General features: G+C 38.7%; 2 protein-coding genes across 3 annotated transcripts in view; one reads left to right on the forward strand and one right to left on the reverse strand.

The window, feature by feature from the left end:
- Positions 1-15202, forward strand: part of wnt3 (wingless-type MMTV integration site family, member 3) — a 35236-nt gene extending 20034 nt beyond the window's left edge. Inside the window, exons 2-4 of the mRNA XM_051915505.1 lie at positions 1070-1311; positions 7759-8024; positions 12607-15202. Of these exons, the coding sequence (XP_051771465.1) occupies positions 1070-1311; positions 7759-8024; positions 12607-13086 (988 nt within the window). The 3' untranslated portion in view covers positions 13087-15202. The remainder of the gene's footprint in view (positions 1-1069; positions 1312-7758; positions 8025-12606) is intronic.
- Positions 15203-16484: 1282 nt separating this feature from the next.
- Positions 16485-18598, reverse strand: part of nsfb (N-ethylmaleimide-sensitive factor b) — a 28588-nt gene continuing 26474 nt past the window's right edge. The window contains exon 22 of one of the 2 annotated variants that reach the window (XM_051914793.1): positions 16485-17566. The gene's annotated coding sequence lies outside the window, so the exon portion shown is untranslated. The remainder of the gene's footprint in view (positions 17567-18598) is intronic. The other variant, XM_051914795.1, reaches the window with a different exon arrangement.

The raw sequence follows: 18598 nt of genomic DNA on the forward strand, positions 1-18598 counted from the left end.
TATTAAATAATTCTTCCACAAAGTAACTTTTTATGGTTTGGCAGGTACTTAGCGCATTAAAGAGTTGCATTGGCTCATCCGATCAGAATTTATAGTCTGAACTTTTTGTATTATACATTTTTAAATGATCTTTACAGAATGCGACATTAACAGATAAGGAGTCAGTGGGTTCAGAGGTTCATGCAGATATGTTTTATAGCATTGTCTGTGAGAAAATGAGGACAGAACTGTTAATAGATTCCTCTGCTGTACAACTGAATCTTTTCCAGACATTGACAGGATTTACAACACTGAATATTTGACTTATTACAGTTCCAGTCAGAGCGTGTGTTCTGCATATGTTATCGAACAGACAAATCACACACAAAATTGTTTAAAAATATGCGATAATCAGCAAGAAGAGCTAAAGGTGGGTAAAGGTTACACCTAATATTATAGTATGCATGTCAAAACAGGGATATAATCACAATTGTGTGATTTCGTTCTTATTTTGGACAGAGAAAGATGGCAATAAAATTATTTATCAATGTGAAAGAACAATAGTATCTGGAATAACTAATAGATTGGCCCTGTTTCCATGAAGTGTTTCCATGAAGTGTTCATAAAACCATTGAGCAACTCACTGTTTGGAGCAGAAGGAAATCTGCTGTCAGCTCAGCTACTGCACACAACCACACACATGAATACACGTACAACAGCCAAATATCTAATGACACAGACACACACACAAAGATTTGGGTTAAAAACTGGATCGGCAAAGACATAAATATTCTAAGCTTTCACTATTTTCCACACACAGAAAAATCCACCTCTTGCACGGGTTATAACCGATCATTTATAAGATGGTATAATAACTATAATAACTGACGAGATCACTACTTTCCAACACTAACATCCAATCTACATATAATACTAAACTAACATGCAAATGATATAAACTATAATAATAGTGACAAAAAATACACATTAACTAAAAGATTAGATTACGTAATCACTCTGAACAACTTTCCTCGAGTAGAAGACCCAAGTGTGTCCAGATGTGGGTCTAATCTTCACTCTTGTGTTTCAGGTCCCTGGCCCTTGGGCAGCAGTACTCATCCATAGGATCACAACCCATCCTGTGTGGCTCCATACCTGGCTTGGTGCCAAAACAACTGCGGTTCTGCCGCAATTACATTGAGATCATGCCCAGCGTAGCGGAGGGAGTCAAACTGGGAATCCAGGAATGTCAGCACCAGTTCCGTGGCCGCAGGTGGAACTGCACCACTATCAAGGACAATCTAGCCATATTTGGACCAGTACTTGATAAAGGTATGGGTTAACAGCACACATCAGTCTACCAAATGTATAGTATTTAAATTGAAATTAGAATAATCAAATTTTCTACATAGCAAAACTGCTTTTAGTCTAGGTATATATGCTTTGAGGTCAACCATATGCTAGTGTACTCCTAAAAGTTACAGCAGGCTAGTAGCAAATTATGATTTAGTAGCAAATGAACCATTTAAAAAAATAATGATAACTGAATTATTTTAATATTGTTGATGAAAATATGACGACTAAAGTAATACTGAAAGACATTATTGGGCTGAAATACTGTTGAGGTGGAACACTGTTTTCATAGCATGCTACATTCAAGTCAGTGTCCTGAATTGTCTCCAAAACACCTGAATTTAAATCATTGTTAAAATTATGAAAAATTCAGTACACTGATAAAAATGATTTTGTGGTGAAGTAAATACTACAGAAAAAGCAAATGTAATTTCTACATGAAAAAGATAGTTCAGGCAAGAATTTAAAAAGAACAAAGTAAATTCTACTAAATTCAAGCTTATCAACATTATAAAATTAAGTAAAACCTACTCAACTTTTCTGATACTGGTGTTCCCATCATGCACTGGGTTATGAATAATCAATTATGTATTTACACTGTTTTATCATTGCTTTTGTTGTTAGGTTTAGTAACCTGCCATTTTGTGACCCATGGAGTTCATTTTCCACTTAAAATTCATATATTCATACTCAAAAATGATCCATCGAATGTTACTGTGTGTACCAAGTATTAAGGGTCTCTGTGTTCAGGTGCTGCATTACTTCTATCATGTAGATATGGTGTCTACACAATATCTATTGTATTATTTACTTGGATGTTTCTAAGTAAAGCATACGCTTTATAAGAGTGGTTTAATTCAGTGTTATATTGTTTGAGTAAAAAGTATTGCAAAGGAAACTTCAACTACACACACAAGAAATGATTAGAGAAATGCTAAAATTAAGTTTACTTTATGTGCAAATTTTCTTTCAACAGACAGAAAAATTAAGTAGTTTGTACAAAAACTAGTCTTGTTTGATCTATGTAATTTTTTAAGTAAATCAAGCATATTACTATTAGCTAAAAGTCATGATGTGCTAGCTGTTTTCAACGGATGTATTTCCCTTATATATTTTGAGATAATCAAATAAATAAATGTTTATGATTTTTTCTAAATGAATATAAAGTTAAGTCTGTCGTTTTTTTAAATTAACAATTAAATAAATGTTATTTACGTCAACCAAATGTATATGCCACTTCAGTCGAAATACAATGGACGAACATGAATAATTATGCTATGATGAAATATTCAATAGACTTAAAGAACATTTTCATAAAAAGACAAAAACTATGGCTAAAACATAAACCTGTATAGAAATGAACACTTCCTTCGATATGCCCCACACCCAAACTTGCTGTTTCAATAGAAAATGTGTCAACACAGAAAATAAAACTGCTTGAGCGATTTCATGACTAGAATGTGTAACAATTTCAATTTCCATGCACATCTTGCTATAAACATTTGATTGACATTACATTTGTTGCGTTTTCCTTAAATTTTCTGATAGATGCGAGTGGTTCTGAAAAATTGAGATGAAGGGGACAAGAATAACTTTACTTAATAAATAATTTCCTAAATAAAGGATGTGACAGAACATCGATTCCCAGTCATGACTGAAAGGTTGCTAAATGGGTCTCTCCCTTGCAAAATCACATACATTCAGGACGGTTAAGATGCTAAAGCAGTTATCCGCAGTGCAGGACCTGAGCAGGAACAGGCAGTAAGTGAGGGAGAGACAGAGAGAGAGAAAAAGAGAAGGGAGGCCAAATGAGATTACAAGCAATAGAAAAGGGCTAGAGGGTTCACTTCGACCCCTACTGTGCATGAAGGCCAGTATGAGCCATCCCTGTGTGCCTCTTACCGCCCGGCTCCCACGGACGCCCCATTCACACGCCCTTTTGACTGTGTCATGAAAGCAGGCTGAAAGGGAATCTCCCATCCTTCCCCATCATGGAGGAAGAGAGGTGGAAGGCAGGGGGAACTCAAGAGGGGGATAAGCAGAGGATGAAGGAGATGGACAGTATGAGGTGAAGATAAGGAAGAAGGTTCTCTGCCTGCGTTTGGATTGGCCGGATGGGTCCTGACTGGATTTTTTAAACGCTTTGGAATATTTTGGCATAGTGGCTGGTATGAGATGTATGTGTGTTTTGTGTATGTGTGTCACAGGAGGTGGGGGGGTCACTCCTTTTTGGGAATGCCAGCCCCTGCTCTGGGCAGCACTGAACTGGGCTATGGGGTGCGGGGTGCTGGGCCCTTTTGTGTGGGTAATACGGTGTGACAACACAGAGACAAAGGCGGATTCATGGACCCAGCAGGTAGCGGGAGCTGCGCTCTTCTTGGCCCTTGGCCAGGGCTCCTGGGGCCCAGAGCTCACAGTTCTCTGTTGTGGTGAACCCAGCTGGGCCTGCCAGAACCAACTGGGCCTCCTTCTGGCTGCAAATCCAGAGAGGTGCGCGCCCAAACACAACCTTTATTAAAAAGGACTGTTTGTCTATTTGTGCGGACATGAACTTCCTGCAAGAATAAAACAAGAATACCAGGGGTGAGATGAGTCTGCAAATTCATGAGAAACAGCTAGACGGCAACGAATATCCATAATGTCTTAAAGACCCAGTGAAATTGCTTGTCGAACACAGTTTTCTGTCCTGTGTTCATGCATTTCCTGTTGAAACATAACCATAATTTGCTACTTGCTAATCAGGGAAATTCTCATTCTAGAGCGAGAGATCTGATTGGAGAAAAAATTATAGTGTAGGATAAGTCATCAGTATTTTTCTGAATAGAAAGACTGTTTTAAATGTGTATATCTGCTAAACGTTGATTTCGTTAGTTTTCAGGAGCATACTAGACTCTAAAAAATGTTGGGTTGAAAATGGACAAACCCAGCAATTGGGTTGTTTTAACCCAGCGGTTGGGTTAAGTGTTTGCTCAACGTGCTGGGCATTTTTATTTAACACAACTACTATTTAAAAAAATCACTATATGGCTGGCTTAAAATGAACCCAAAATAGGTTGGGAATTAAAAATCAGACACATAATTATTAGAGGCAACAATAATAATCAAAATGTAAACATGTACTAATAACCAATTTAATAAATTTTTATTGTTTAATTATTATTCATTAAACATATTAATAAATGTTAATTTCAAACATATTTTGGGTTCATTTTAAGCAAGCAATACAGTAATTTTTTAACAATAGTTGAGTTAAATAAAATTACCCAGCAGATTGGGCAAACATTTAACCTAACCGCTGGGTCCATTTTCAACCCAAATTGGGTTGTTTTTAAACCATTTTGTACAGTGGAATATACAGTAGTGTTGTGCCCAAAATCACATACTGAGAAAGAGGAACAAACTTTGCAATGGTTAAAAAAAATATGTTCTATATAGTATGAACGTGCGGTATGAATGAAATCCAGACGTGCTACATCCACATGTTGGCTTTGTCATGTGACTTGTGTAAGCTGCACCACTTCACTGCCATCATGGGATCGTAAAGTGTCCATTGGATGTGTACTTTAGAATCTCTGAAGTATAGGGTATCCGGGTACTTTTCTCAAAATGTTTTATGAATACTTTTTCAGCTACTATATAGTAGGGAAGTAGGCATATTTGGATGCTGGCTATATGACTTCAAACCTAGTAAACACTGACTAAAAATCAGAAAACTCTTTGGTCGATTGATGGTCTTGACAATTGTGGTTTGCCTCAGGATAGACTACCAAAGCCTACTAAGCTGCCTTCTAAGGCAGCGTCCTAACCATCATGGAACGTAATAAGTGATTAAAAAGAAACTCTCTACCACTACAACTTGCAGCTTGAATCGCAATCATGGATTTATATTTTCACTGAGCTCATGGCAGTATAATAAGGATTTGAAGGAATAGGTCACTCGAAAATGAACATCCTGTCATCATTCATTCACCCTCACGTCATTCAAAACCTATATGACTTTCTTCTATAAAAACACATGCGATATTTTGAAAAAAAGTCTCCTTTTTGGTCCATACCACTACAGTAGGTGGTGTTCAATGTTGTTTTGAGCCTCACAGATTTTTAATGCATGACTAAAAACAGTTAAAAGCTCAAAATACATCCAAGATTTAACTCAGGAGGACATTTATGAAACAAAGAATGAAGTGCTGGACAGACTTACAGAATTAATGTACTAAAACGATAATACGTTACCATGACATCTATCATCTAAACACAACATTGTGAATAGGCACTCTGTTTTGGTCACAAATTCACATTACCCACAATCCAGCATATTCCATGTGTGTGGGCGCTCCTTAGATAATCTTACACCATTATAGGCCTTACTGATCCCTGACAAACTCGGTCTGAGAACCACTGTCATTAGAGGCACTTAAATGTTTGGGGTGATGAAGTTGTATTGGGTTGGTTGAGTTGCAGTTTTTCCTGTGGAGACCAAGAGAACTGGTGAGCCACAGTAAGTGTGCTGCGATTGTGAAAGATGGTGTCTGGTTACATAATAAGCTGTTGCATTCAAAGGGGGCGTAACTCCATCTCTCAGCACATGCCTTCAGAAACCAAACACGCAGACTTATTGCTGGCTTTCACACACGTGGCCGCGGGGCTCGGACTGGTGGGAGATTGGGGGGGGGGGGGCTCCTGAAACATTATCCAGAGAGAAACCAGCACACCTTTGAGATGACACAACGTCAGTGTAACCTCGGGCTGCATTAGCCACAAGTGACATGATCAACAATCGTCCCGGTGCTGTCAAAGAAGTTTACAGCGCAGCACTCAAACACCTCTTCAGTATATTCCAGAGCTCATCACAGAAAATGATCCATGCCCTGAAGACACAGCACAGATAGATGAGAGACTTTTGGGAGGGCAACAGTTAAAGATGCAGGGATCTCCTTCAAACCTTTTACAAGAGCCTCAGGATAGACTATAGTTCAGCTCCAAAACGGAGTGAGCTGTCTCATTGTCTAGCTACATGACTTCTAAGGCAGCATCCTAACTGTCGTGGAACCTCATAAATGACTGATTTGGAATGCTCTCGATATGCAGAAACTCCATGTGCCATGAGAATTTTTACTTTATTATCCTTGAAAGGCAATTAATTCTGTCGAGAGGAGTACATTGATGGGCATGAGTACTCGAACGTGACAGCGACGATTGTTCATGAAAATGATGACCGGCGTGACTTTAAAAAATCCATTTATCTTTTTCTGATTGGTTATTGCGGCATTTTGGACGGTAGTTGATTGGTACGTGTGTGGACAGCATGCCAGCCATAGTCCAGGCCGTTGAACTAAAGTGAAACTATGGCTTTGAAAGTGCGCAATAATGCCTGTAATTACTTTAATGAAATCACATAGTTGCCCATTTCAGAGTTGTTGTTACGGGAAGAGCGCATCCACAATGGGAGTTACACATTCAGACAAGCACGGTCAAGTTCACTTGCGCATTCACATCCTTTTAAGTTGTAATATTACTTTTATGTTCTATATATCTGGTTAATCTCATATATGATGTGTTTGATTGAGTTTATTAACCCTTCACCCCCAACACCCCTCCAATTAATCGCTTTACCGAGATATCCAGTACTCGAAAGGAAAAAATACCAAAAATGCCCATCCCTACACAGTAACACACATTATAATGAGTCATTAAAAACATGATCGCTGCAGAAATAAAATAACTTCCTGTATCTATTAGATTTACACAAGGGGAATAGCACTGGAGACTCAACTCGCGATTGAGTTTGCAATTAGCATGATGCTAACAAAGCTCTACCATAACAGGCATAAATATATAGTGCACTCACAAAAAATTTTTTTGATACTTTTTGGTAGTGAATGAAATAGGAGTTTATTTATAATGAATATTTCTCTCAACCCATCTGCCATCTTGGATTTTTCACCGAGCTCATCACAGTGCATTCTGGGACTGCTTTCTCCAAAAAGAACACACGCAATGCTGCTTTTCACCCAAAAATGAAAATGTTGTCAGCATTTACGCACCTTCATGTTGTTCCAAACTTGTATGACTTACTTTCTCATGTGGAACATAAAAGAAGAATGTGTCTAAACTGTTATCTTCCAAAAAAAAAAGAAAAAAACTCTCAAAAATATCATCTCTATATTCCACAGAATAAAGAAAGCAAAGTTTCAGGGGAAATAAGCAATGACAGAATTTTCATTTTTGGTGAACCATCCCATTAAGTAGGCAACATAATTAAGTTGCCTACCTTTCGGAACAGTCTTTGCATAGAAGTAGGCAGCTCACTAGGCTTTGGACCAAGATTATGTCTGTCAGAAGAACATGAAAAACTTATAACAGACTTATAACAGAAATGTTTACACAAATGTCATCAAACCACTTCTTTCTCTTTCTTCTCTCAAGCCACAAGAGAATCTGCATTTGTTCATGCAATTGCCTCAGCTGGAGTGGCGTTTGCAGTGACCCGTTCGTGCGCAGAGGGGACCTCCACAATGTGCGGCTGTGACTCCCACCATAAAGGCCCGCCGGGAGAGGGATGGAAGTGGGGTGGTTGCAGTGAAGATGCTGAGTTTGGGGTTCTGGTGTCTCGAGAGTTTGCCGACGCTCGTGAGAACCGACCAGATGCCCGGAGTGCCATGAACAGGCACAACAATGAGGCAGGACGGATGGTAAGAGACCCATGATCTTTCTAATTCATTTAAAAAAAACAATGTTGATTGTAAGTATTCTATGCTATTTTATATGAATAATTCCATATGTATACTATACCTTTCATAAGTTTGAGCTAAGTACATTTTTAAAAAGTAGATTATTAATTTTATTCAGCAAGAATGCATTAAACTGATCAAAAGTTACATTTAGGTTACAAAATGTTGGCAGGGTTTTTTTCGTCAAAAAACCCTGAAAAAAATGTAATGCGTTTTCCACAAAAAATTAAGCAGCACAACAGTTTTCAACATTGATAATAATAATAAAAAAAATTCTTGAGCACCAAATCAGCATATTAGAATGATTTCTGAAGGATCATGTGACCCTGAAGACTGTGGTGGCTAAAAATTCAGCTTTGCCATAAGAATAATTTACATTTCAAAATATAGTAAATTAGTGCTGTCAATCGGATAAAATAGAAAAATGTTATTTTAAATGTAATATTTCAAAATATAACTGTTTTTACTGTATTTTTTTCTTAAATAAATGCAGCCTTGGTGAGTACAGATACTTCTACGGAGCCCCAGACATGACATGAAAAAAATAGTAGGCTAAATCGTGCGCACGATTTACTAATTTGTTCCCTCGATTTACTAAACTGTGCGCACAATTTACTATTTCTTTCCCTCAATTTACTAAATCGTGCACATGATTTACTATTTCTTTAACTCAATTTACTAAAACGTGCGCACGATTTACTATTTCGTTCCCTCGATATATAAATCTTGCGCATGATTTATAAATCGAGGGAAGGAAATAGTAAATCGTGTGCACGTTTTAGTAAATCGAGGGAACGAATTAGTAAATCGTGCGCACGATTAAATTTTTTTTCTTGCATGTCATGTGCGGGGCTCCGTATACTTCTTTCGTAAACATTAAAAAATGTTACCGACCCCAAACTTTTGAGCAGTATAGTGTACCTTGTAGTCAGGATTGCAAGCGTCATGGATGTCATATTGAAAACAGCATTGAGAAATACATCACATGACCAAAAGTATGTGGACACCCTTCTTCTAATTAATGACTTTGACCCCAATTCATTCCAAGGTATGACATTTAGGTGTCTACATACTTATAGCCATATTGTGTATTCCTTTACTTGGGTATCCTTATATCTCCCTCTGCTTAGTACCACTGGATATCATCATTACACTATTGAAATTTAATATTGTGTCTGCCGTTTACATGCCAAAGGGTGACATACTGTATGTATTGTGAAAAGAGAAAAGCTGAGAATACACACCATATTTGTGAAATCACTTAGGTGAAGTGTGTAATTTGTGCGCCACACCAAACAGAACTGCAAAATAATAACTGCTTTTAAATACTCCATTTGTCATTGCTTGGACAAACAGGTAGTTCCGCCCCAAACATGATTGGCTGAGCAAAATGTTGTTTTTGTACCAGTCAGGCCATTAAAACTGCTTGTGATTCCGGTAGTACCACAGAAATTACACACTTCACCTTTAAGCCAGCCGGTTCATGATAACCAAACAAAGAACAAAGCTGTACTTGTGCCGCTCCTGGGTGGGTCTTACCCCACAGTTCACAAAGGTGTTAATGCACCGCAGATCTGTCAAATATCTCCTGATCCCTTTTCCGAGAGACTTTTAACTTTAAAACTGGTATTTTCATGAGAAATTACCGGGTAATTACCTCTCTTATCCTTTCATGCCTCTCATAACTTGCATCTGTACTGAATCCGTGACAGAGGTGTAAACTCAGTTGGTGGTTTGAAGAAGGCAGGGAGGGAAGAATAACACTGGGGTTCAGGGTTTAGCCCGTCACTGCTGCTGTCATGACTCAGAATTGGAGTCTTTTGCGCTAAAGGTGCTTAAGGGGCAATAGGCGAGACCACACTGCAACAGGCCGCCGCTTTGATCAGCGAGGGACCACAGGAGCAGGCACTGAGACAGTCAGCCCTGTCAGGACCCTTGCATACTCCATTGTTTCAACGCAGCTTCAGGGACCCGCCCAGGGCCCAAAGAGTTCGGGACATGATGTCAGCGGCCCCAACTAGACCCCCAGGGACCTGCAAACACCTGCCTTCCGCTGCAGCTGGGGAATTCTGCAGCTATATATAGCGAGCAAATTAAGGCAAACAAACCAAAACAAAGAGATATAGTGCCGATGGCATACTCCATTAGGCGGGACTTCAGAAGAGAATTAGCCGAGAACTGCAAGGGCCTGTCTGCACGCTCAGCACCTGAACAACACCTGTGGCCTGAGAGCATGCAGAAGAGCTTGCAGTCCAGGTTGTTGGATTCTTATGTGGATTCTGATTTAAAAATATGCTTTAGAAGTTTCAGACTAAAGGTGTGTTCACACTTGGCATGTTTGGTTCGATTAAAATGAACCCTGGTGTGATTGCTCTGTTAGTGCACCAAACATACAGACCGAGACCCCTGAAAATATGGGCCTCTGTCCACTTCCAAACGAACTCTGGTGCGGTTCGAATGAAATATGAATGCAACACGGACCAAAGACATGCAAACGAACCAAAAACAGGACATGATGTCACAAGATGCGACCCTAAAAAGGACAGAATGCATCATAATCACAATACGGTACAGTATAGGCGTCCGAACTGCATCTCAAATCTTCATTTGTTTGTGTGACAGATGGATTCCTGCCGCTGTTTTGACTCCTATACAAATATTATAAGCTCTTCACGAGTTCTCAGCTGGTCAAAATACCATCATATGTAGGCTACCCACTTCACTGATCAAGCATAACATTATGCCCACTGACAGGTGAAGTGAATAACACTGATTATCTCTTCATCATGGCACCTGTTAGTGGGTGGGATATATTAGCCAGCAAGTGAACATATCGTCCTCAAAGTTGATGTGTTAGAAGCAGGAAAAATGGGCAAGAGTAAATATTTGAGCGAGTTTGACAAGGGCCAAAGTGTGATGGCTAGATGATGGCTGCAGCTCTTGTGGGGTGATCCCGGTCTGCAGTGGTCAGTATCTATCAAAAGTGGTCCAAGGAAGGAACAGTGGTGAACCGTCGACAGGGTCATGGGCGGCCAAGGCTCATTGATGCACGTGGGGAGTGAAGGCTGGCCCGTGTGGTCCAATCCAACAGACGAGCTACTGTAGCTCAAACTGCTCAAGAAGTTAATGCTGGTTCTGATAGAAAGGTGTCTGAATACACAGTGCATCGCAGTTTGTTGCGTATGGGGCTGCATAGCTGCAGACCAGTCAGGGTGCCCATGCTGCCCCCTGTCCACCGCCAAAAGCGCCAACAGTGGGTACGTGCCACAAAGCAAAAATGGTTCAGGAATCGTTCAGGTTTGAAGAGCACAACAATGAGTTTGAGGTGTTGACTTGGCCTCTAAATTCCCCAGATCTCAATCCAGTCGAGAATCTGTGGGAAGTGCTGAACAAACAAGTCTGATCCATGGAGGCTCCGCCTCACAACTTACAGAACTTAAAGGATCTGCTGCTAACATCTTGTGCCAGATACCACAGCACACCTTCAGGGGTCTAGTGGAGACTATGCCTCAATGGGTCAGGGCTGTTTTGGCAGCAAAAGTGGGACCAACACAATACTAGGAAGGTGGTCATAATGTTATGCCTGATCGGTGTACAATGAGCACATTTAGCCCAGCACAGAATTGTTTTGGATGTTCAGTATGTTCTGTCATTAAAATTACCTCATAAAAGCTGACCAATCAGGTTGTGAACGTATCCCTATGACTTTAGGTTTGGTATCTTTAGGTTCGGTGTTAAAAATGCCAATGGCTTGACATCCCATGAAATATATTGGCTAAGTGGACCAAAACTAAATGTTTTTTTGGTCCGGACCAAACGAACTACACAAATCGAACTACAAATGTGAACACACCCTAAATTTGATCACTGCTTCGATAAACCTTTAGCGATCTTGGAGCAAGAAAAGACAGCAACACTCAAAAAGCAAACTCATCTCCACTTACATACGCTGGTCTGAAACACCACAAATACAGAGAGACTACGTCCGGATCAGATTCAGAACGATAATCAAAACATAGACCGAATAGATCGAGTCCATCAACACAGCTAAGCTTGCACCGTTCTATAACTCTTCCTGGGTCGACATTTTATTCAGTTTTGATTTATATGCCATTTAATACCATTGATGATCGCGTAACTTACATATGTGCAAGTAATGCTTTGATCGCTTGTTTCTGCTTCTTCGTCTGTATTTTGATCCGGAAATTCTGTACTCTTTCAGAAGATGCGTAATAGCTCCCCCTACTGTACAACAGTGAAAACATGGATTGCGTCAATGGCGGAGAAAAAGTTAATTATGGCGCATTCTGTCATACTGTCCAATGACAGACCATCTTACGTCTACTTTAAGTGGCATGTGGGAGAGGGAGTTTTTTTTTTTTATTTAGTCAAAGGTTCAAAAGCAATTGGCAAATGTTGTTTTATTTAACTGCAATAAAATTTTTTAAAAAATTCATTTTAAATATTTCATTTTAAATCCTTGATAGATGACTAAAATTAATACCAAACTAATATCAAATTTCCAATGTTTTATCTTTTCCAGACTATCCTGGAAAACATGCACCTTCGCTGTAAGTGCCATGGACTGTCAGGCAGCTGTGAAGTGAAGACCTGCTGGTGGGCGCAGCCTGACTTCAGGCTGTTGGGGGACTACCTGAAAGACAAGTACGACAGCGCCTCCGAGATGGTGGTGGAGAAACACAGGGAGTCCAGAGGCTGGGTGGAAACACTACGTGCCAAATACGCCTTCTTCAAACACCCCACCGAGCGAGACCTGGTGTACTACGAGGGCTCTCCCAACTTCTGCGAGCCAAACCCGGAGACGGGTTCATTTGGTACCCGTGACCGCGTCTGCAACGTGTCGTCGCACGGTATTGAGGGCTGCGACTTGCTGTGCTGCGGCCGTGGCCATAACACACGGACAGAAAAGCGTAAGGAGAAATGCCACTGCATCTTCCACTGGTGCTGCTACGTCAGCTGCCAGGAGTGTGTGAGGGTCTACGATGTGCACACGTGTAAATAAGTGCAGGAGGTGGAGGAAGAAAAGGACAAGTGGACATTAAAGCATGGAAAGCAAGAGAAGGAGAGGGAAAGACTGAGAACACACACACATGATAGTGGCACTTCTGTGGTAGAACTCTTTACTAATGTGCCCTTTTTGATCTACACGCCCCAAAAGATGCCCACCGTAAGCATCATGGTTACTACTGCCATTTCCTCTCACTCTTTTTTTGTGGCACGCATTACTTCTGCAAAAGAACAAAATGCCTTGTTATCACATTCAGTCTTCTTTATCTGTAACACCATCTCTCTGATCATATCGCCCTACTGCCCAGGGGCCCGAAACGGGATATGTTCACCTACGACCAATGACACTAGGCACGCATGAAAGAACAAGAGGGGAGGGAGGGAGGACGACGAGAAACTCTCGGTTAACTACTGAACGCCGGGTCTAGAAATATGCCCTGCTATACTACTGAATCCAATGCAATGCTCATGTTTTCCCTCATGGTCTCTGAGGTTTCCTCATCCAAGGACATATTGTACACTACTACCATATTCCCTATAATTATATATGTTCAAAACCTGGGACATATTGCTGTTTGCTACATAAAAAACTCCTGTTAATTTGCTTTATACAGCAGTTTGGAGGGATGCAATCGATAAATTAGCGTAGAATGCTGTGGGCGGTGCAAATGGGAAAAGGCATTATGGGTACCTTCAAAATTTCAGTAGATTTTTTGCAGAACATGTACATGCAAAGCCTTCAGTAACTCTTCTGGATGAGTGCATGACAGCTGGTGAAATGCATGACAGCAGAATGCGACTACACACACTGGGCTAACGTGCACCCGAGCAGTAAAATTTGCACTTACAAAACTACTAATGAGTATACTAATTCTAGAGATTACGACGATTATTTTTAACATATTCTTTTTGATAAAGCTCCTCGTATATGACTGTGAAGGCTCCGTTTCAACACTTCCCTGATGAGAAGTTTGCGTAGAGGAAGGAGAACAAGTGAACAGGAGGAGAATAGTGAAGGAAAGAAATAAGAGGGTAAATAAAGGAGGGAAGTGGCAACCCTATCTCATGAGATTTTACGATGTGGCGATTTTGTATGAATTTGTACAATGGGATTTGTACGAAAAAAAGTAAGCATGAAGGTCCATTCCTAAACCTAACCGATAGTGGGGAGCAAGTAAGATCGTACAATTTCATACGAAGTAGCCACCAATTCGCCAAAATGTAAAATAGCTGCGAATCGCCATGAGAGTGTGTTGGAAGTGGAGGACTGCTGTGGGTTTGAGTGTGTGATAAATGGAGGAAAGACTGGCTTCACGAAGCTGAAACAGACTAGCGGAGGTTTCCATACGACATGTTCTGACAGTCCCATACGCTTCCCGTTAATTAAGTTTAACTACGCAATGCTACTTCACATCCACACCGATCCTCGAGGAGCCCTCTCTCACCGGTCACATCTACGCTCCCTTTTCCATTTCTCCTTCCGCTATATCCAAAGTTTTGTACAAAGCCTTTAAAAGTTCATAATTCCCTTTTTATTTTATAATCTGAAAATGTTATGTTTTTATAAATATTATTTATTACACAATGTATATATCTGTATGACTGAACTAAGATTATATATTTGAAGAACAAAACAGTCTCATGATTTTGCTTTTTAATTTAAGATTGACTCTTGCTCTATTGGTATATTATGCTATATGTAGCCTCCTTTAATATGCAATGCTGATAACAACACTTTTAACATTCTCCATAGTGGTATAAAAATAAAGTACTGTGCAACACTGGCACGCAGCTAAATAAAGGGTTCAATCTACCTGATCACAATCATCTGACCCCCATGTCTGCATCTACTCTGTCATTCCAGCGCTGACATCATCCTGTAGGTTTGCAGGTGGACCTCTGGTGTCTCCACTACAGTAACTCAACAAAATGACAGAGTAAAGCATGACACAATGCACAATACAAATATTGACTGAAATAAAACCTATTTTACCTGTTTATGCAGATATTATTCGGTCGGCTCCCGCTGTTGTATGCATAGGACAATTTGAGAGTCACACTGTTATTAAAGGGTTAGTTCACCCAAAAATGAAAATGATGTAATTTATTACTCACCCTCATGGCGTTCCACACCTGTAAGACCTTCATCTTCGGAACACAAATTAAGATATTTTTGATGAAATCCGATGGCTCAGTGAGGCCTCTATTGCCAGCAAGATAATTAACACTTTCAGATGCCCAGAAAGGTACTAAAGACATATTTAAAACAGTTCATGTGACTACAGTGGTTCAACCTTAATGTTATGAAGCAACGAGAATACTTTTTGTGCGGCAAAAAAACAAAATAATGACTTTAACAATATCTAGTGATGGACGATTTCAAAACACTGCTTCATGAAGCTTTACAAATCTTTTGTTTCGAATCAGTGGTTCAGAGCGCCAAAGTCACGTGATTTTAGTAAACGAGGCTTCGTTATGTCATAAGCGTTTCGAAATTTCAATAGTTCACGTGACTTTGGCAGTTTGATTCGCAATCCGAACCACTGATTCGAAACAAAAGATTCGTAAAGCTTCGAAGCAGCGTTTTCAAATCGGCCATCACTAGATACTGTTGAAAAGTCGTTATTTTGTTTTTCGGCTCACAAAAAGTATTCTCATCGCTTTATAACATTAAGATTGAACCACTGCAGTCACATGAACTGTTTTAAATATGTCTTTAGTAGCTTTCTGGGCATCTGAAAGTGTTAATTATCTTGTCGGCAATAGAGGCCTCACTGAGCCATCGGATTTTATCAAAAAATATATTAATTTGTGTTCTGAAGATGAACGAAGGTCTTACGGGTGTAGAACGACATGAGGGTGAGTAATAAATTACATAATTTTCATTTTTGGGTGAACTAACCCTTTTAACCCTCTGGTGCTGTTCGACCATTTTTGATTTTTTTTTTTTTTACTTCATCAGAATGGTTCTAAACTTGTAAAAGGTTTTGGCACTTATTATGTGAACACACATAACACACACACACACACAAATCATTAACATGATATGAAAAGGTTAAATGGTCCTGGAAAAAAATAGTTACCTTTGTATTGTTCGTAGTCAAAATGACCGCATTGGAAACGAATGGGTAGCGAATTTCATCTAGCGGAAACATTTGGTACCGCGCCCAAACAAAATTTTACTGGAAGTTGATTTTTTGAGATATCAACCTCAAATTTGGAACATGCCGCGTGAGCAGCGGGTTAAAAACAGTTGTCAATGCCAAACACTGACTGTGAGAAGATAGCAAATGTGATCTTTTTCTTCCATAGAATCAAGTCAAAAAAAAAAAAAATGTTAATTGCAAAACAATAATTGCAGTCATTTATTGCAATCTTAAAACCACATTGTAATTAAGGAATCACTGAAGACTTTATTTATAATTATATTTTCTAGGAAAAAAATATTTCATTATTTAGTTCCTCAAAGATACATGCCGTGAAAACATCATGTAGCATGTTATACTCCAAATGTTTGGCAACAAGGATATCTACAACAAGTACTAGTGTGTGACATGCAGTCCAAGACCCAAATTGTACACAAAACACAAATTCTTCATTTAAATTTAAAGAGCAAGCCCTTTTGGTGTGGTTCAATTACTATTACTTTCACAGTTCAACAGTAAATGTCATAATGGGGGCATAATGTTCTTAATTGTTCTGAGAGAAAGAAAAGGAGAATTCAAGGCCAATGTGATCTATCTCGGCACTGTTGGCAGACTGGCAGAGGGGAGGTAGGTCACAGGTTTCTGTCCTGTACACGATTCTTAAGGCCACTATGTTAATCATTAGACTGAGATGAGGAGTAATTTCATCTCTAAGACTACGACCTTTCCTATGTTCCTGACATGGAATGTCCTGAGTGACTTAAGAAGGACGGATAGTTCCCTTTCTTAAAAAAACAAAACTAATCTTCTAGTCTGAAAACAATAAAAGCAATAAACAAACTACAACAATATACTGGCATGCAAAGGTACAGGAGTGAGAATTTCAATATTGTTATTGGCAGGCACTGACTGTTTCTAAGATAACAAGTCCATCCATGATAAAGGGAAAAGTGAGCAAAGGATTTGGTCAGAGAATTTCAGCATTGCTAAATTTACACATCTGAATATGGACAATTTAAAAGTAAGGCATCATTAACAGGAATGGTTCACGTCAGTAAATACAACACATCATAAATATGATATATTTTATACCCTATGGGTCTTCAAATACATGCATGTACTATTTCAAAATTCCTGATGGAACTGTATAAATATGAGACCCTATGCACTTATATTGAGGAATCAAGGAGCTAGTGTTGAACAGGGGCAGTGCCGTGTAGTACACTATACTTAAGGAAAGTGAGGGATAGAGAGATTTGCTGCAGGTACATCTGCTCTCTCTCAGTCTCTCAAGTGCACCCAGTGTTCTCCTGACTCCTTTAACTGCTTCTGAAAGATATGGTACAAAAACACAATCAAGAAACCTTATAAAACAAAGACAACATGAAATCAAAAATGATTTTCTTAATAAACATCCCTGGTCACATTGTGGATGATTCATCAATGTATATTATTTTATTTATTATTTAAAGAAACAAAAAAACAAATCGCAATGATAATAAAAGATACAATACCGTTCACAAGATTGGGGTCGGTAAGATTTCTTATTTTTATTGTTTTTTTTTTTTTAAGAAGTCTCTTATGCTCTTGTGCTTATTGATCAAAAATACAGTAATATTGTGAAATATTATTTTCATTTAAAGTAACTTTTCTTTTTGAATATATTTTAAAATGTAATTTATTCATGTGATGGCAAAAGCTGAATTTTCAGCATCATTACTCCAGTACTTCAGTGATCCTTCAGAAATCATTCTAATATGCTGATTTGCTGCTCAAGAAACATTTTTGATTATTATCAATGTTGAGAACAGTTGTGCTGCTTAATATTTTTTGTGGAAATTGTGATTTTTTTTTCAGGATACTTTATTTGAAATGTAACTCTTTTGTAACATTATAAATACATTATAAATTCACTTTTTTAGCAATTTAATGCATCCTTGCCGGAAAATATTATATATATATATATATAGTTTTTTTTTTTTTTTTTTTTTTTTTTTTTTTCCCAAAAAGAAAATCTTAATGACCCCAAACTTTTGAACAATGATGTAAAAAAACAGAAACTTTATTTTTAATTAAAAATAAAAATGTCCTCTACCTCACTCAAAAAATTAACTTTCACTGTTGTTAGTTTCACTCAAGCCATCCTTGTTCACATTACTTAAAAAACTAATGTAACTATGTGAACTTTATTTAACTGAGTTGTTTCTACTAAAAATGAGTATTGTCAGCTTTTCTTAAGTGTTTGTTCAGGCAACTTAACATTGCTGAGTGAAATGCACAATAAGTCAATAAATGTTTTCACCTTACATAATAAACATAACATTAAGTAAACTGCACATATAAATATTATTTAACAGTGAC

Source organism: Ctenopharyngodon idella, chromosome 12 (assembly GCF_019924925.1).
Source record: "Ctenopharyngodon idella isolate HZGC_01 chromosome 12, HZGC01, whole genome shotgun sequence".
In the NCBI taxonomy this organism is placed as follows: Eukaryota; Metazoa; Chordata; class Actinopteri; order Cypriniformes; family Xenocyprididae; genus Ctenopharyngodon; species Ctenopharyngodon idella.